Source organism: Caloenas nicobarica, chromosome 12 (assembly GCF_036013445.1).
Source record: "Caloenas nicobarica isolate bCalNic1 chromosome 12, bCalNic1.hap1, whole genome shotgun sequence".
Taxonomy (NCBI): domain Eukaryota; kingdom Metazoa; phylum Chordata; class Aves; order Columbiformes; family Columbidae; genus Caloenas; species Caloenas nicobarica.
In genome coordinates, this window is record NC_088256.1 from 21,309,217 (window position 1) to 21,329,044 (window position 19,828).

The following is a 19,828-nucleotide window of genomic DNA, read 5'->3' on the forward strand; positions in this document are numbered from 1 at the left end:
GTGCGCTCACTTATTGCAAGTTATCTTTAGCTTGCACGTTATTTTTCTGACGCAGTATATTTAGATATGTTTTAAATACCTTTATGAATGCTATGCTGACAATGCAGTGCTTTGCGTGGTTCTTCTTCCAGCATCACTTGTGAGGTTTTTTTTCAAGTTTAAGTACTCTAATCGAAGAAAACCCTCACAATTAAGAACAAACTTGACTTTGTTAATTGGAGGAGGTGCTGTTGACCTTTGCAGAAGCCCGATGACTCTGAGTGGTAAAATGGGGTGGCTGCTGGTGGTGTGTGGGATGGACATTCCCATTATAGTAGGTGGCTGTCTATAGCAGAACTGCAGAGTTTCCTCCAGCCTGACTTTGTAAAAATTGATAGGAATTAAACTAGTATTTGTATATATAAATACCTTGAGATGAATATCTGGGGAATTAAAAATGAGGACAGCATGGAGACCTTTGAAAGACATACCGAGGCCTCAACCTGTATGAAATAGAGCTTTAGCACCTCAGACTTGATAAACTTGGCTAAATGTGAGACATTTTCCCAATAAGCGCAGCTCTGTACTGTGGGCTGTTGTGGCACAGCCGTGCTTAGGGTAGCAGTGAAAAGCTCTGAGCAAACACCCACAGCAAAAGTCACAGTGTGTCTGTCTGGAGGATGAGGAGGCTGCCGGGACTTGAGCAGGACCAGACTGACCTATGGACTTCAGTAGTTCTTGGCATCGCAGGGAAAGTTACAAAAAATTAAGGCGTGCTCAGCAGAGGTTATGGTGAATGACAGCAGAGGTATCAGAGAGCTGAAATCAGCTCTGAATTTCTCAGCAAAAAATTCTGGTTTATTATTTTAAAATCATCCTCCTGTGTCTGGGATTCTGTCTTCCCCAAGTGCTGCAGCTCTGCCTACACCAGGGTGGGCTGAATTGGATGGTTCCCTTATTGATGATGGAGCAGCTGCCAGCTTTAGATTCTGTACATTGATCCTTTTGTTGAGGCTGAGCTGGAGGTCGGGCTCAGAAGGATTAAAGCTGCTGTGACTGTCCTAATTTTGAGCCGTGGGGGTTGGCTTGGCTGCCAGCTACGGCACAGGGCCCGAATGCTGGCACTGATCGACGCTTCTGGGCTGCAGCTAAAGTAATTATATATACTGATAATTGCGGTCACATTATTCCATTAAAATTATTTCTTCATTATGTGTATATTTGTGATACTGCCTAGGCAATATAAATGGGTGTCTTTCCTCTCTGGAGAATAATTAAATACTCTCCACCTAGCATTCCACCTCCAAAGGAAATTATTTCTTATAGTGCAACTATTTTGTTTACCTGAGTATTTTCTCTGTTTTTGTACTGCGTCACCTGCAAATTCCACATTAACAAATGTGAATGTGAATTTATTGTCCTAAAAGGCCTTTTGACTGCGGCTGGAGACATAGTGTGTCTGCTCCAGGATGTCCAGGTTCTCATGAGCTGCTCCATTTTAGGCCCTGTTGATGTTTGAAGCTGTTGTGGGTGAAGCCCGTGTGTGGACACCCGATTCTGGACCAAGGACATTCTTCCTACAGGCAGTAATCTCTTGTTGGAGTGGAACCAGGTGCATTTATTCTGGAGCGAGAGCGCTGGTGTGTGGGGTTTGTCAGGAGCAGATCCATAGAGAGAAAAATCCTCTGGTTTCCAGTTAATGATCAGAAATCCCTTGTGGGAGAAGAGCGTGTATAGGGATTTTTGTTTTGTGGGGTGGTGATATCAGTGGTGACCATGCGCTCTCACTTGATAAATAATTTGGTACTTTGGTTTCTCTGCAGTCAGTGGCTGTAGCTTCTTTGTCATCTCTTGTTCTCAGCCCCTTGCACTAATTAATCCTTAATGCTTAGAAAAATGAGAGAGGTGTGGGGCTACTCACCCCTTCCCAGTGTGCCATATCACCCCATGTAGAGCTGGAAGCGCTTACGGCTTTGCCTCCTCAACTAATGTGTGTAGTTTTTTTGATTTTGTTTGGTTTGGGGGGGTTTGTTTGCTTTGTGTGGTGTTTTTATTGGTTTGTTTGGTTTCAATGGGGGGTGGGTGTGATCAGACTTTCTCACAAAGCAAACGGTAACGCTTCTGTGTCTGTGAGCTGAGCTATAACTGCTGGGGTTTTCTCTTAAGGTTCTAGTCTGAAAAGAACTGAAAGCATTTCTGCTTATCTTGTACACCTGTGCTGCAGCATCAGCTGCTTTTCCTTGATGCCCAAGTTCTTCCTGCTCTTGCCAAAGCTTCTGTGTTAACCGTTCTTGCCAGTTCACAAACCGCTACTGCCTCGGATGGGTGTGTGGATGGCTGAGAAGTAGGAACAGCACCCCAAAGACACCGTCTCCTGTTACCGACTGCCTCAAAAGTGTTTTATACGGCAAACGTTTGCAGGGTGGCGGTGGCAGGGATGTGCGTAGGGGCCGGGCTGAGTTGTGCCCAGAATTGCTGACCACTGCTTCTTGCTGAGGCTCTGTTTGCACCGCACATCAAGAGCCTGGATTTTCAACAGGGAAATGACTCACACCAGCTGGAGAGAAAACAAAGTTCTTGGCTCAGTGCCGTGAGCATAAGAGAAAGGAGTGAGTTCCAGATCTCGACAGCTTTTGTAGTTCTTCTATAAATACTCTATTCACAGATATGTTGGGGATCTGCAGTACCTATTTGCAGACTCACAATATTAGTTGGTTTATTTAGTGGAGCTAATGGTTTCCCTGTACAAAACTCTTATTTTTTTCATTTACATTAAAAAAACCACAACCAACCAACCAACCAAAAACACCAAAACACAAACCAAAACAAAAACCAAACCAAACATGAAATGACACTGAGAAAGCAAAAAGAAGAGTTTTGTAGGTTTGGGGCTGTCTTGGGTCTTGGGGAGTACTGGGAATATTTGCCCCACACCAAACTGTTCTGGTTCCCCATCCGTGGGAGACACCTGGGATGGGTCAGTCGGGGCAAATGAACCCAGAGGGAGAAATCTGGGGTGAAGGAACTTGCAGGAACGGCACTGCACTGGTGCCTCTGGGCTTGTGCTGGTGCTGCTCTGGGCTTTACAGACTGCAAACCAAGAGGAACATGCTGGGATGTGGGGCTTTGGTTGGCGTTAACTCACTTAAAGAAGAAACCTCTCATTAAACTCCAAACTCAAAGCTGTATGTGTTTTAGCTTCTGTTTTACATAGGTCCCTTGGGAACTTTCTCTTGAGCTGCACAGCCCTCGGTCTGACCACAAGGAGTTACCATTTCTTTAAATATCGACTATGTCATATAATAGTGGAGTTTGTGCAGGATAATGGTGCTGAATCACAGGGCTGATAAACAGGCTGAGGGCAGATTAGAGAAACCAGTCCACCAAGGCAAGTTTGGGTGGATTAAAAGTTTTAAAATATGTTTTTAAATTTTTTTCCTCCCCCCTTGGGAGTGCTGGAGCAGCGAGCAGGGAGGTGAAGCTGGACATGGGGTGCTTGGAGCCGACATTGCGGTTGGTAAAAGCCGTGACCTTCACTTAGCTGGAACCCCACCAAAATATTCCTTTCTTACATCCCTGTTGAGCCCACTGGGAAAACGGATGGGCAGATGAGTCAAGAGATCTGTTGATTCTCACAATCTGTTACGAAAATTGGTTACGTCACTTCTGTTCATTCCACCTTTGGTGGTGGTTCTGGTTTTTCTTTTGATTGTAGCTCAGCCACTTTCTGACCATGGAGGCACCTGACCTCTGAGCGGCTTCGTTTCTTCTTTCCCTGTAGCTTTGTTGGCACCTGTGTCGGTGCCCAGAGCTGTGCACTGGCTCTGACTGGGATAAGGATTTTTTTTTTTTTTTTTAGGTCTAACTGATGCTGAAATGGGTTCTGGGGACATCTGGGTATGTTGCTGGATTGGCTTGCTTAGAGGTGGCCATTGCTCAGTTGTCACCTCCACAAAGGATGGAGATCCCTTACCATGGAGCCCCGACTGCCACCAAACCCCACCTGAGCCCCCAGCAGCCGGGATGTTTACGGAGCGTGTCCCGTGTTGCTCTGACGTAGGATCCAGAAATAGAGCTGGGAGCAGGAACAAGCACCCAGGTCTTCCCCTTTGAGGAGACGGCACCAACCACCACAAGTCGTGTTTGTGTCTGTTCCCTGTGCCCAGGACCAGCTCACTGGGCTGCGATATTTCTTTTTTTTTTTTTTTTCCTTCCTCCCACTTTGATGGAGTAGCAGAGACTGTCCTCCTAGCAAGCAGAATCAGGCATTCAAACCTTCTCTTAAATTGAGGAATTTTAACCGTTTTCCTTCCTTCTTAGGCCAGGACTGTACGTAGAGGGAGGGGCAGTGACAGCCTTACCCCTTCCCTGTGTTTTAAAACCAGGGTACATTCCCCCCAGAGAAATTTAGGTGATGCTGAATTGTCAGAAACCCCAATCCTACATTAAATCTGGTCCTTAGTGTGTCAGAAGGATGCACCTGACCCTGGATCAGGAACTCTCTGAGGAAGAGGATGATGATAATAATAATAATAATCCTGAAAGATGATCTCTTGATGTCCACAAGCAATCTCTGTTACAGCTGGAGATAATTCCTAAATTAATTCCCCTTGTTGCTACTGGAACTGTGATGAGAAAGGACATTGCTGCTGCTTCTCTGCTGTGGTTGCCCTGGCTCTGGTGGAGCAGAGCCTTGGACAGGGGCTGAGCCATCAGGAGACTGAACCGAAGTCACCTCACATCCAAAAATACAATCGCGTCTGTCCCCGTTTCCTCCTGGGAAGGTCAGTGTTTTCCTTAATGGAAATTAATGGGCCTGCTGGCGTCAGCAGAGGCTTTGCGTGGAGTTCAGTTGCAGGAAATAAGGAACGATATAAAAAGTATGAAACGTTTTTTTTGGGGTAATTTGTCTCTCAATGCTGACTATGGATGAGTCTTTAATAGAGCAGAAAGCGTTTAAGAACCACTGGAGGAAAGAGCTGGTGAGAAGCAAAACAGAGATCCCTGTACCTCAGACTGTGTGTTTCAACTGGAATGTCGTGTTTTCACCCCGAGTTTCCCAAATTCTCTCCTTTGTGGCAAGTTTTTCTTCTAATTTCGAGAAGTTCGTAGAGTCTTCCTCTATTTCAGCTGTGTTACCCGTGCAGGGACGTTCTGAAGTGCAAATCGCTGCGTTAGAGAGAAGGGGAGGGAACCAGGTAAATGGTTCTTGCTGGTCCCATCAAACTCATTACAGCGGCGAGTGGTGGTACCAAAACAGCTGTTGCAGATGTGTTCTGGCTTTTTATTACTCTTATTTTGTTCTTGATGACTTTAAGTAACTGGATTTTTTTTTCAAAAGCAGGTTTTTTTGACCGCTAAGCATATCATATGCATCATATTTACGCAGAGCTCAGTTTATCAGCCCGAATGCCGGAGCTTCTGGCAGTGTGAACCGAGCTCTGTCCACACGGCTCCGGCTTATCTGTTCTCTCTTTCTTTGGGTATTTATCAAACCATCTCTAACCAGATTTTATCTTCTTTGTTTGTTTTTGGACTGGATGGAATTGACTTGTATCTGGGTCAACTCACTGTGGTTTTAATTTTAGTTATTAAGGTTTGAGGAGGGGTGTTTTATGCTCTTTGTGCCTTTATGGCCAACAAGCTGGTTTTGTGATGCTGGTGAAAATATTAATTTTTAGCCTCTAACAGCAAAGTGGAAAAAAAAGGAAGTAAACAGCAAAGTAAAAAGTGTCAAAGTTTGCTGCTGATGCAGCGTTAACCAGAGCAGGAAAATCTAACAGTGGCTACGGAGAAACGGGGAGTCTTCTCAGAAAATTGAGCAACCAGATAACAAGACAGCAAATAAAGTCTAGTGCTGATAAAATAAAAGATGCGTACGGGGAAACGAAAACTCTGCTTGGGTAAGAGGAGCTGGAAGTCGGCATTTTCATGGAGAAAGGAGATCTTTTGAGTTACAAGGTAGCTCCTGGGCAGTGGCTGGTGTGGAGGGATGAAGAGGACGTTGGAAATGTCTGTGCCGTGGCCACCAGCACGTGGCCGCGCTGCCACCCCGGAGGTGGCCGGGGGCCCCGAGCGCGGCCGAGACCTCGCCGAGGCACCAGGAGCTGAAAAGGGAGGGGGCACCAAAAACCAGCTCAAAGCAACAGCGCTACGCTTCCAAACAACATATGGATAACTAAAATAGAGAATGAACTGCCGCCGCGATTAAGAGATCAGATGTATGTTGCTCAAGCAGGTTGGAAAAGAGCTTTTCGTGGCCGCCAGCAGCAAGTGACCCGCTTCGGTGGCGGCTCAACTCAACCCTCTCGAGAAGGCACAAAGAGGAGAACAAGAAGAGCTGCGGGCGCGCTCCCCCGCTTCCGCAGCAGCCCGCGCTTGTAAGTACAGCTTGAAGTCTCAACGTGCAACAAAAAAAAAAACCAAACCACCCGTCATGTCTCTTCTCATGATGCCAGTGACCCGGAGGAAGCCATGAGGGTGATGAAACCCTCGGCAGCTGTTGCAGGAGGTGTTGGCGCTTTCCGCGGCGGGGGGTTCAGAGCGGCTGCGTGGGAGGCCGTGGAAAGGGGGGGCTGCGATGTGCAGCTTTCGGAAACACCCCCAGAGCTCTGCTCCCACCCAGAACTGTCATCCTCATTCGCCTTGCTTTGGTTATAAATAGGACTTCCCAAAAAAACCCCTGTCTTGGTGCTGCTTCTGTGCAGCTTAAGGTCCCCAAGCATCCCCCAGGATGTCTGTGCTGTTGCCACAATACCTTTTTTCATATATTTTTTTTTTTTGGGCCCAGCACAAATTAAACTGAACTCTGTGTCAAAAAGCCACTTGTCACTTCAGCACCAAGTCACCCTGGCGAGGCGGTTGTAGGGGCCTTGGTGCTTCACTTCTCAGCAATAACAACCCCCTCGGGGCAGAGGCGCTTCTTGAGCGGCCAGAGGGACCGCTTCATGCAGAATAAAGGGGATGTTTGGGGGTTTTTTGCTTTCAGTTACATTCTCATTCAGATTCCCGGTCCAGTGCCGCAGACCAGATTTTTTTAAAAGATTTCCGTGGGAATATCAGCTTCTGGGTTTCTGGAGAAAATATTTCCATGGGAATATCAGCTTCTGCTGGGTTTGAGCAGGGTAAGGGAGAACTGCAGCCAGGGCTGAGCGGAGTCCAGCTGAAGAATCAGGTCTTGCCCAGGACAGAGCTCAAAGCTGGGCAGAAAAGCGATTAAACAGCACTTGCTTGTTGCTGCTGCAGTGGCTGAGCATTACTTGTCCTCTCCAAACCCCGCGTCACCACTTAAAGCTTTTTCGAGTGGCAGAAGCGCAGTGGAACATCTCTCCGGTAGCGTGTGATTGCTCCAGGGCTCAACAGGGGCTGGTATCGTGGACCTGAGGCATCGACAGGGCATGAAAATACACTTTCCGTTAGTCTAATTAACATCTTGATGCTCCAGATGGCTGCGGCAACATCAGCCAAGGGCTTGTGAGACCGCGGCGCTGGAGAGCGCGGCCCAGGCCACGCAGGGGAGCGCGGGGCGCTCCGTCCCGAATTCAGCTCACGTGAGCCACCGCGGCTCCTACACCCACCTTCCTGTAACGAGAGACCGTTAAAATTCGTATGAATAAACCCCGTTGCTATGGCAGCGGGGGAAACAGCTCATGTCGTGCCCGACGTGTTTTCTACGTGGGAAAACTGCAGCTTATTGAGGTCTTTCTCGCTGAACAATTTCTGAACTTCTGTCACCGCTTTGTGTAACATCTTTTTTTTTTTTTTTTTTTTCCCCCGCTTCGGAAGCTCAAAGTAGCTGGGGGGGGGGTTGGACGGGACCATCCTGCATCCAACCCAACGGCCGCCGCACGCTGGTCCACGGCAGCCTGGGCTGATGCAGGTGATGAGAGAGGGGATGGTGGGCAAGAATTACATTTAAAATTTAAAAAAAAAAAAAGGACTTTTTTTTTTTTTTTAATTACATACCACAAGAAATCAAAAAATAAATATTTTTTTCATTGCTGTGAACAAATTACAATATATTCATCGGTTTCCATGAATTAACAGCGCGTCCTCAGCCGACACACTCGGGTACAGACACGCTGGCTCGGACTCCTGGAGGGATGAGGTGGTGGAGTTCGGGTTTATTATATGGAAGGGTTTTTTAAAAGAAAAAAAAGTCTTTCCACGTTCCAGCAGTCTCTAGGGTTCTCACAGTTTTTCTACAAAATAGATATGTTTTTATAAATTAAATCTATAAAACAACATTTGCATTAAATAAAACCCAATAGCATCACAGTATTTTTACATTTCAAAATGTAACGTTTCAAATGTTCACAGGAAAATAAATTTTACAAGAAGGTGCAAATGAAATACCAGTCAAGCCCAAAGCTTCTGTTGTTTGATTTTAAAGAAACTACTCTTAAAAATAAATCCACAGTTGACCTTTTCTTAAAAATCTGTCGAGTGGCACCTTTGACTCTGCTGGTAGTGAGTTCCCTTTACAATAAACTTCAGAAAGGTTTGGTTCCTCTGATGGGGTTTTATTTACGCTGCTGTTAACAAAGAGTAGATGTGATGGCACAGGGTCAGTTATCAATGAAAGGGAAATAATTTGCCCCATCTCTGGTGAGAAGAGGACCTGGAAGGTTTGACAAATAAAAAAGCTTATCCAGGGCAGCGATGTGGCCCCAAACCATCTGGCTTTCGAGCCAGAAATGGGGACTGGTGGCACAGAAATAGTGTCTGGACACTTCAATGACTTTGTGATGTGTGGATGTGTCGTTTGCTACACCCCAAATGGAGGCTTGGTAATTATTTAAATGACAAGTCCCTTGGGGCCACCTCACTCCATGGTCAGTGTGGCCCAGGGTGTAGAAATTTGTCACCGCTGTATTGTCTTTCCCTTCACAAAAATATAATCCTGTGTCACCTACTAATTTTTAGGACCAAATTCTTTCCACGTAGCCAGACCCCCCAAACCTTTGCAGCCTCTTGCTGCAGCCAGGGTACGTGACGGGACACGGGAACTACACGCTGTTATCTATATTCAGAGAATATTTGCAACCAAAGTATTAAATCAATGTATTTTCTATCAGGTTTGGCTTTTTGGTTGGTTTTCTTTCTCCAGGCCTCACTCATATCAGCAGAAGTTTGTCTCGAGTCATTGTCCTCAGCGTCCCAGGGAAGAAAATTGAGCCAAACCCCAAAATATAGTGAACGCGGGAAGTCCTGGCACCGTTTTGGGGAAGGCCGGCGCTAGCAGTCCATGGTGTCCTTCCTGAGGATATTTCTGGAGCTCCTCCTCACGTAACCGAGGTCGTGCAGCTGAATGCTGTCCTGCAGATCGTACCTGGACAGGCGTCTCCGGAACTCATTTGTAGTAAAGTAGTAAATGACGGGGTCCAGACAGCAGTTGAAGCTGGCGAGACACAAAGCGACAACGTGAAACACCGAAATCACCCTCCGGACACACACGTTCTTGATCTTTTGTGTTTTGACAAGGAAATCTAGTGGAAAGCTGACGTGATAAGGCGCGAAGCAGATCAGAAATACCACAGCGCAGGTGAGAATCATCTTTAAAGCCTTTTTTTTCTCTCCGAGGTCACGCAAAGCAGAGTTTTTTTCTTTCAGCGATAAGATCGTCTTCCACGAGCAGTAGAGGATGATGAGCAGGGGAGTGATGAACCCCACCAGTTCACCGATGGTCATCATCGCTATGGAGATGGGAAGGCTGAGTTGCTTCACGGGGAGGTCCACAAAACACTTGTTCTTAGCACTCTTGTCCAGTCTGAGGAGCGGGAAGGGCAAACAGCCGATGCAGACCACGACCCAGCCCACGATGCTGATGTACACGTCGTAGATGCGCCTGCAGTCGCTGAATCGGAAGGGGTACATCACAAACAAATACCGTCGGACGCTGATGCAAACCAAGAAGTAGATGCTCGCGTACATGTTGACGTACTTCAGGTAGAAGCAGAACATGCAGAGGCCTTCTCCAAATTGCCACATCCCCGTCAAGTAGTAGAAAATCCGCAGGGGCAAGGACAAAACCTGCGATAAGTCGGCAATGGCTAAATTGATCATAAATATTATGGCCCTTTTAGTCTCCTTCATGTACTCGTAAAAGACCCACAAAGCTAATGTGTTTCCTATTAGCCCAGGGACCAGGATTAAAGTGTACGTAACGGCATAGTAGAGTTTAAGGTCTGTTTCGATGTAGGTGGAGTAGTTGTTCATGGTTGTCCTCCGGCTCCGTGCTCAGCCCCGGCATGGTAACATCTTCACTACGGTAACGCGGTAACCGTGTTCTGCAGCCAGGTTCTCGGGGCTTAAATAAAAACCTTCAGCCTTGGAATCAGTGTGTGAGGCTTCGGTTACCAGCTCATCGTGTCCACTCTGGGGAGGAGCTTCGTTATGGGGTGAGTGAGCTAAGTAAAGTCTTGCTCGCGCGCTTTGCTCGTGCTCTGCGTCAGAAGTCGCTGTAGCCGCTTGCAGGATTGACCGGGGGGATCCACGCCGAGAAATGCATCGCCCTGTGCCGAAGCTGTCGGCAGTTCATCAGCGGAGCTGCGCCGCTGTCACCTTTCGGGTGGCATTTCTCTCTACGTGGGATTTTGACAGCTGCAAGACAGAAAGGTGTGGTTACAACCCTGTGGAGACGCGGGGCTTGGGAAGCTCGCGGGAGCATCTCTAGCAGAAACCCGCTGCTGGTGGCATCTGCGGCGCTCGCTCCTCCCGCCTCACACGCGCCATGCCTCGCCCGGCGAAGGGAGGCGGAAAAAACACTCAGGAATAAATAGGAAATGTGTTCAATTGCCACTACAAACCAGCCTGCCGTGCTGTACCGCCGAGCAGAAGTCACCCCGATCGCGGGGCACATTTCACTTGCTGCCAGGTTGCTGCAGCCACGTCTTTCCCAGCTCCAGCTTTTCCAGAATATAAACCGTACTTGCGTACAAGCAGGGAACACTGGCCCACGTCCTAAACACCTTTTGCTGCAGAACTACCTGCATTATGTTTAATTTGACTCGCTCACAACTGCTTTTTCTAAGCCTTTCCTTTACCCATCCTGTGCATGTGACTGCTGTGGCTGTTGGAAATACCAGATATCGTCACTAAAGCGACTGTAGGTGGATTTTATTTTAAAACTGTTTGCATGGTAAGCAGCTGATATTATCTGTAGCTGTCAGACAAAAAAAAAAAAGTGGTAAATATAGAGGAAATTCTCTGTCCAAACTCTCTCAGGTTTGCCTTTTGCTTCAGCGTGAAGAACTAACCTACAGGTCTAAATGGGAGAAGCTTGTAGGTACTAACCAAAACACAGAAAGCACTTTTATAAAGGCAAAATTATATCCTTCTGCAATCCCCGATGGTTTTCCCTGTGTTGTCAGGTATAGGAATTAAAACGTGAACGTTTATTAAAGAAGCCGATGTTCAACACTTGCCAGAGTGATTGCACCGAACTTTGCAGTAGCTTTGGGTGGAAACAAAAAATCTTCTACAAAAGCAGCTGGTCAGGGGCAGCTTTTCTGTGTCTGCTCGTGTAGTTTCTCTTGCAAATCATTGAGTAACGAGTCCAAGGAGACTGGGATGTCTTCCTTTCTTCGAGGGACCCAGCATCTAACATCATCAGTAGCGCAAAATGGCTCGTGAAATAATCCCATTAAACTTCAGAAGCAATGATTAATAAGCTGTAGAGTCAATTAGCCTTCTGTGCAAACACTTTCCAATTCTTGTATTAATTCTCCGCCCAGCCTCTGATGCACAAACCTCCATGACTAATTCTAGAAATGTAATTTCTTCATCATGCAGAAAAACCAATTGGCGCTCACCTACTCATTAGGTTTTGTCCACCACTGATGGGTAACTTGGGTCAAGGGCTTTGGTTTCCATTTGCTGGAGCTTGACTGGCACCAGTAACCGGGAGGGGGTTGTGGAGGTGGCTGGTTTTGGTGGAACCTGTCGTGCCCTGGGGCTCCCTGGGGCTTCCTCAGCAGCTGGTTGACCCCTTCGGGCAGGTTCTTCGCTTCTCTGTACTGGGATTGAGCCAAACCAGTTGGCCAAAACCATTACATCCTCTCTGAGTGGCCAGAAATTCATAGAACCACAGAATGGTTTGGGCTGAAGGGCCCTCCCCAGCTCCCCCAGTGCCCCCCTGCCATGAGCAGGGACATCTGCACCAGCTCGGGTTGCTCAGAGCCCCGTCCAGCCTGGCCTGGGATGCTCCAGGGATGGGGCAATTGCCTTGCCAGGCTTGAGAAAATGCAGAATATAAGGAACAGGCAGAGTGGGCTGCAGTGGAAACGCATCCAGAGCTGCTTATGGGGACTGGTAGCTACAGCGGGTGGGAGGGATGCGCTTTCCTCTTGGTTTTCCAGGGCGATACTGAGGCCTTGTGAAGACCTGCTTGTCCGTATTGTAAACACCTCAGCACGATGTGGCCGGGTTTCCCACCCAGGTCCTGGTCCTGCCAGCGTGTCCGAGCAAAACAGCCGCATTGTGGGTCCCTGAGCTGTGCCCGGGCACCGCGACGGGGACATCGGGGACCGGCTGCGTTCTCTTGCTCCTGTCTCTGCAGGGACATTTGTGAGATGGAGCCCTAAACCCACATCACCCAGCTCTTTCTCCCAGTGATTTTTTTAAATTTCATTTTAAAACAAGCTTGTCTTTCATCTCTTGCTCAGCGGCTCCATTCACCCAGCCAGGCAGGCTGAACTCTGCTCCTTTCCCTCTGGCTGCATTCCCGGGTGGGCAAATCCACTGGACCCGAGACACGCAAAGAGAAGGACGGCGCGGAGTCCCAGTCCTCTCTCTGTCCCCAGACACACTCACATTTTTCCTGCTGCCCCCCCAGTTCCTGCCTTTCCCCATCCCTCTGCACAGCGACTTCCCTGCGACACAGCCCTCCCAGCCCGGCGCTGGGGCAGGGATGCGCTGGCAGCTGCTTCTGCCTCTCCCTGGGGCTGCATCCAACAGCACGAGGGGTCCCCAAAAGCCGGGAAGCAGCCGGGGCGCTCGGGCACCCAGAAACACCCCGGCTGCCCCGGGGGGGTGGGGTAAAAACACGGTGATGTAAGAAACGGCGCTTCGGAAATCCCGAGCAGTAACATTGCAAAGTTCAGCCCTATGTAAAGAAAAAAAAAAAAAAAAAAAGGAAAAAAAAAAAAAGCAGGATGCTAAAAAAAGCTCCAGAAAGAGGAAATTTAGTTTCACATGCTCTGTGCTCGCTTCCCCTCGGCGCAGGGGGTGCCGCACTCCCCCGGGCACAGATCCTTCTCCTGCCGAATGGTTTTTTTCCCCCCATTATTTTGCCAAGGAAACCCCCCGTTGGCCACCTCAGGGCACTGGGTGAGGATTTCTCATTTGTACTTAACGAGTCAGAAACACCGGGTCAGATTTGTAGCCAGGCTTTAAGGCCAGGGCTTGTTAGAGCTGGGCGTATATTGTGTCAAACATTTTCTGTATGCTCCATATAAACCAGTGCGGGAGCCGGGGGAGCAGCCACAACACCTGGGGGGCTCCACCCAACATCAGAGCCCATCACACCTGCGGGTGGTTATAGTTATAATTACCCAGGTCAACCCAAGACCCTCGTTAGCAAATCCTGAGGGTTTTACCCCAGGAAGCAAAGCCACAGCAGCTCTTAAAACCCAGCTCAGGGGAGGAGAGGCTCTTAGACCGGGCTGGGGCTGGAGTGTTGTGCTTGGTCCCCTCTTGGAGCTCAGGTCCTTGGGGATCCCAGGATGGTCCCTGACACCTCCCGTCCTATCCCAGAACCAGGGGCAGACCCAGCCTGGGCAGACCCTGCTGCTGAGCACCCTTTGTGCTGGTGCAAGTGAGTAGGGGGTTCATGGGCACCTGCATTTGGTGTGGGGCTGGTGTTTGTGCTGTGGAAACACATAAAGCCCCAGGCAGAGGTGACGCAAGTGCATGTGACACCCTGGTGCCACCCGCTGACTTACCCTTTTGGGGGAGCTCGGGGTGTGCCGCAGCCTGGGACCCCTCTTCTGATTTTTCCTCTTTCTCCTCTACAGCCTAAACCAAAAAGAGAACATCACAGGGGTAAATTTAAATAGCAGTTGAGTTTCCTGCTGAAGCAGCACAAGTGGAGATGCTGGGACTGGTGGTGGCGGTGGGGACATGGGAGGTGGCCCAGGGACCAGAGCAGGGCTGTGGGGTCCTGTGCTGGGCTTCTCCCAGTAACCACTGGTTTTCTACGTCACCTGAAGTGCTGGTGTCCTGCAGGGTGTTTCAAAAAGATGGACTCAATTTGAAATCACCATATCTTTGAAACCGGGTTCACCTTTTTGAAAGACCCTGTGTTTTTGCAGAGGTAACTACTGGTAGTACTAGTAATTAGTAGGTATTAGCTGGAAACAGAAATCACAGAAATAGAAACTGATTGTCGCTTAGGATTGCTTTTTAGTTCTTTTTAAAAATGTCTGTGGAGGATAAAAGCTTTTCTCCCTTAAAGCACTTTTCTGGTAGATATTTGGGCTTTATATCTTCTTTAAATACTAATGTTGCCTCTTTCTGTGTGAACTGTGGAGATTTCACTCTTTCATTTCCCCCCAGTAGCATCACACCCCCAATATAATCTCAATTGTCGGAATATATTTGCCAATGCTGCATTTGCAAAGCAATACGGATGAGAGCTGGGTTTTCGTTTTGACTGGGTTGCAGGGTACGCGAGCAGGTGATGTTCATCCCATCCCCTTTTCGGGGTTACCCGAAACGTGGGTCGCTAAAGGTGCTGAATGTTTGTTCCAGTGGAAAAAAAAAAAAGCAGCGAAACAGCCAAGATTTTACAGCTTAGGACTGTGGGGCATTGGCACAGTGAAATGAAAAGGTTTATTTATATGCTTAATTTCTCGTTATTGAGGTAACGAGTGTTCCCGTGGTGTGCTGACCCTCTGCCTTCCTGTGCCCCTGCTTTTCCTCCCAGTTAGATACTGGGAGGCGCCAGAGACCCCCCGTCCGGCACGGAGGCTTTGGGAAGGGGCCGTGGGGCTGGAGCCCGGGGGTGTCGCTGGGCCACGGGGGGACAGTGACTCAGGCAGCTGGGGACACCAGGGGGAATTCGGTTGGTAGATTCCAAGAATATGCAGGAAAAAACCGCAAACTCCGTTTTAATGCGGTGTCAAATACACTGCTCCTGCCTCTTAATCTTTTGCAAAAGCTCTTATCCTCTCTCGTTTATTTTTATCCTGGTTAAAAAAGGAAAATAAACCCGGAACAGTGGCGTTGTGCGTTAGCTTAATCCCCCACCCCTCTCCTTCCTTCCTTGCACACCCTGGTGTCCATGGTAAATGTGCGCGGCAACGAGCACCAAAACCTGGAGTTTTCCACCCAAACCACCAGTGCACACCCTGGGACCGGAGCAGCGGTGGTGGCACCGATAACCCCGTGTCCTCCCCACCCCGCTTTTTGTAAGCAAGTGGAAAGCTGCCAGCGGAAAGTCACTGTACTGCTGCCTGTGAGGAATGGGCCATTTTGCAGGATCCGTGGGATGAATCCAGTGAGACAAAGCCAAGCGAGACCTGGAGCAGCAAGTAACTGGGACCGGTTATCCCTGAACTTGTGGCGATGGGGCTGCGTGGCCTCCATAAGTCCATTTAGAGACAAGTCCCCTCACAAGCAGCTGTGGGTTTTGCAGAGGTTAAGAGTCATGACAGTTGGTGTTGCTCTTAAGCACGGCTTTGTGATATTCGTGCAACAGCAATAGAAAATACGGTTTGCAACTTTGCGGCTGGTTATTTTGGCTGAAGCCGTTCCCCTCCTTTCCCTCGGATACGTGGAGCATCTCGTGAGCGCTTACAGGAGCTCAGTCTTCTGAAAAATCGAGATATTGGCTCCTTGCCTATGCTTGAGCTTAGCCCGTGGCTCCTTGCTTCTGCTCATTTACTTTCGAAGGTTCAGGGGGGTCGGTGGTTGACACCGCACCCCCCGCCCCTCTCTCTGGGGTGTCCCCGTCCCTTCTAGCATGAGTAAGAAGAAGGACTGAGTCTACGTAGCAATAATTGAAAATATTACAATTTAATTGAAGAAAACGAGAGAGAAAGGCCGGTGGGTCCTACCTTGGCTGTGCCGGCGGGCTGCGACTCGGCGGGTGCCGCGGTCCCCACCCCTCGGCGTGCAAAGCAAAAGTGCAACTGCCGGAGCAGCCGCGGCGCCCACGCGGGGGGAGCGGGGCTGGCGCTGTCTGTCCCTTTCCGTCCCCTGCTCCTGCCACGGGGCCCAGGGACCCAACCCTTATTGTTTCTCCTTTTTTTCGTGGTTATATATGTGTGTATATAGATACAGGCGCTGTTGGTTCGGGGGTGTTTTGGCAATGGCAGCCGCTGTTTGCTGCGAGGATGCTGTTGCCCCAGCAGCCTGTCCCGGTGCTGGGGTGAGAGTTTTTTGGGGTTCAACACCCCCCAGCACCTGGCTGACAAAGCTCAGGCTCCCACTGACGAGCACCTGCCCATCGAGTCCCCTTCTGCTCAGGACACGGGACTAACAAGGCTGATGAAGCGAGATGCTTCATCAATTCTCTTCCTCTCCCTTCCCCAGCTTTCCGGGAAGGTCCCTTTGCTCTCATCCAGATGTTTTTGCTCCCTCACCTGGTGAATTGGGGGCTTCAGATCGTCACACTGGAGCCCATCGTGGTGTGCTTTGTGCTTCCCCAAAAGCAAGAGGTTCTCCGTGGTCGTTATTTTATTATTCAGTGGATTTTTGCAGCTGAGTGCTGGTGTCACCCGCGGGCTCTGGCGTCTGCAGAGGGCAGTGCCGTCCCCATTTCCACTGCCATCAGTCTGAAAAGTAGCACTTCTGCAGCCATCCATCTGGGGTCTCTAGCTCAAGAAGTATTTTAAAAAAAAAGAAATATATATATATAATTTAAAAGCAAGAGGGATCAAGGATTCTTGATTCGATCAGTTATTTTGAAAAAGTGTTTGGTTTTCGTTTTTTTTTTTTTTTTTTCAAAAATGATTTGCAACTTTTTAATTTAATATTTTTTTCTTGCCTGTCTGCTGAGAAAACAGGGCTTATTTGGCAGCATGGTTGATGGAGCGGGTTGCAGCTCTGCAGAGCTGTCACGCAGGGGCCTGGCAGTGCCACCCTCTGCGGTGTCCCCAGTCACCACTGTCCCCGCTGTGGCCTTGCACATCTGCAGCAGGTACTAGGAGCGCAGTGACTTCTACTCCTTTAAAGCATTATTGATTTACTTGTATAACAATTCCAGCTTATAGCAGGGGTTTGTAGCTCTGCATACTTCTTTTTATTGTGGTTTATAGGACTTTAATCTCTTGGGCACCTCGTGGGCTTTTCTAGCCTTGCAATGTGCCGGGTTTGTCACCCCTGTGGTGTCACAGCTCCTTGTGCCTCCCAAAACACACAGGCTAATATTCAGCAGCTAATGTTCCTACTAGTTAAAGCTTCTAGCTTTTTTTTTTTTAAGCCTGGTGATTACTTACTGTCCCTTAATTAATCTTGTGCAGGAGCCAGAGCTTTCAGCGCTGTGGGATCTTTGCCGCAGAGTTGCGCCCTTGGGTGCCGGCGTGGATTAATCTGCTGATGCTTTTGGACTAGAAGCGGTGGAGTTTTCAGGGTTTATTGCTTGAAAGGGGCTTGTTTCTGCTGTGGAGTCTCCTGGGAGATGTGTGGAGACCTCGCTGGAGGATGCTGCCTTGGTTCATGTTAATTCTGGAACATTTCTGTAATTTCAGTAGGATCTGGGGTGCGAAACTTTCCCCGTGTTTGCCCCTTTCCAGCAGCTGCCTCTGCCGTGCGCTCTCACGCTTTGCAAAGTGTTTTCACCGTAGTGGTTTAAAGAAAAACCTTTTATTTCCTTCCCTCCCAAGCCGAACGTGATGTGATGTGAAGCCTGGCAGTGCCCACGCGCTGCCAGCCTTTCTCTGTGTGACCCTGGCAAATCCCTGCCCCCAAAAAGGGGCTGTGGGGCTGAGGGGAACAGTTCGGACACCAGTTTAATTGACAGCAAAGCTGAGAGCAGTCCCAAAAATAACAGCAGCACCAGCCCCCTGTGGCTGAACAGCACCTGGGCTCTGAAGATTCTCTTGTCTCTTTCTTTTCCTGATCAAACGTTTGCTGGATGCTCAGTTTTGCACTTTCATTTCCGCAGAAACCAGCCTATTTATAGGAAAGCGCAGCCTGCGCCTGGGGCAGCGTGTGTATTTACTGTACAGGCAGACTTTTTGTTTCAAAAACACCTTTCAGAGCGGAACCATATCCTGTTTTCGGTGCCCGGCTCTGTGCGCAGCCGCTGTGCGTCCCCACCAGCATCCGTCCCACTTCCCGTCATTCCAGGAGCTTCTCGGGGTGCGGGAGCCCCAGGTCACCTTTATTGTGCCGGTGTCCGTGCTGTCCCCTGGCATGGAACACAAGTGACAGCGCTGGCCAGACCCCCTCCCCAAACCTGCCATAGTTGAGGCCACCAAAAATCAGGAGAACTTAGAGCTGGGCACCACAAAGTAACTATTTTACAGTATAAGATAAAAATTTTATCTAATACTTTTTTCTTATATTTTTATCTTATAAAAATTTGAAATTTTGAGTTCATCTAAGCTGGTACTTTGTGACCTTGTTGGAGATCCTCAGACAAACAGCTAAAGGTCTTTATGATCTGTGCTGGTGGTCTTTAATAGAAATCATTCCTGAGAACAGGTTGCATGTCTGTCTTCACGTGGCTGGGGATGTTTTGCTCGGGGAAGGACCCGCAGCAGAGAACAGCGTGTCTGCAAAGGGGGAGCTCCCAGCATCGCAGGGATGCAGCCGTGGGGCTGAAACGCTTTGGGTTTTCCTCCCCAGCCCCAATGCCTGCCCCATCCACCTACAGCATGGAAATGTAAAAAAAAAAAAAAAAATCCACTGTAAAGAGGAGTAGGATTGAGTGATCTGCATGGCAATTCCTGCTGGAAAGGGCTTGGTGGCTGCTGCAAAGTTGAGATTTTGGCTGTTTCTCAGAGGAAAGTGAACCCTGACAGTGCCGAATGATGCTGAGTCCCCAAAAATTTGTTTCCTTCTGCCGTGAAAGGGACCGGGCAGAGCAGGAGGGACCGACGGACAGCCCCGCATCTCTGAAATGGTGACTTGTGAGCTCTTAATGCGCACAAGAGGTTAATTTCCTATAAACCACAAACGGTGACCAGTGACTCGGGCTTTGCAGCATGTTACTGGCTGAGCCCGTAAATCAAAAAATTGGACTTGGGTCTGATGAAATCATGACTGGAAAACGGCTCCCTGGCTTGGATTAGTTTAAAGCAGCAAAATTTGCTTTCTGTGCGTTTAGGTTACACTGGTGTTGGTGTGTTTGTTGCTTTGCCAGGCTCAATGTGTTCCCTGCTCCTTGCTGTGGGGTGGGTGGATGGCGCAGCAGTTCCTGCCGGCCCCGGTCACCATTAGCCCCATCCCAAAAACCATCCCCGTCTGGGTCTGGCTGCTGGGGAGGGAGTGCGAGCTCTGCCCAGAGCTGAGCCTGAGTGGTTTTCCAGAGGCAAAGTCACTCTGCTGGGGCTGGGCTGGAAGCATGAGGTCATGGAAGGAGGAAAAAAGGTATTTTTAGCAAAAGGAAAAGCAATCTTCCCTCCTTTTTTGTGGTGCCCCTGAAAGCTTTGTGCACAGGAGACAGCCGCTTGGCTATTCCAAAGTACTCCATAATTTTAGGTATATGCAATTATAGTATGTGTGCAGGGGTGTCTGTGTATATAGATGGACATGCATATATAAAAGCAATTAAGCAGTTCCAGTCAAAGCCAGTTGTAAAGGATTAAGCTGTATAGAATAATTAATTGCACGTGTAAAGCTCAGGATGCGTGGATGTTGTTGGTGCCAGCAAAGCTCAGCTCAGCCACCGGCTTTACAG

The 19,828-nt window shown here is 48.8% G+C and overlaps 1 protein-coding gene across 1 annotated transcript; it reads right to left on the minus strand.

The window, feature by feature from the left end:
- Positions 1–9,216: 9,216 nt before the first annotated feature.
- Positions 9,217–10,243, minus strand: GPR174 (G protein-coupled receptor 174). The gene has a single exon (XM_065643446.1). The coding sequence runs from the start codon at positions 10,195–10,197 to the stop codon at positions 9,217–9,219; it is 981 nt and encodes a 326-aa protein (XP_065499518.1). The 5' UTR covers positions 10,198–10,243.
- Between the last annotated feature and the right edge of the window lie 9,585 nt (positions 10,244–19,828).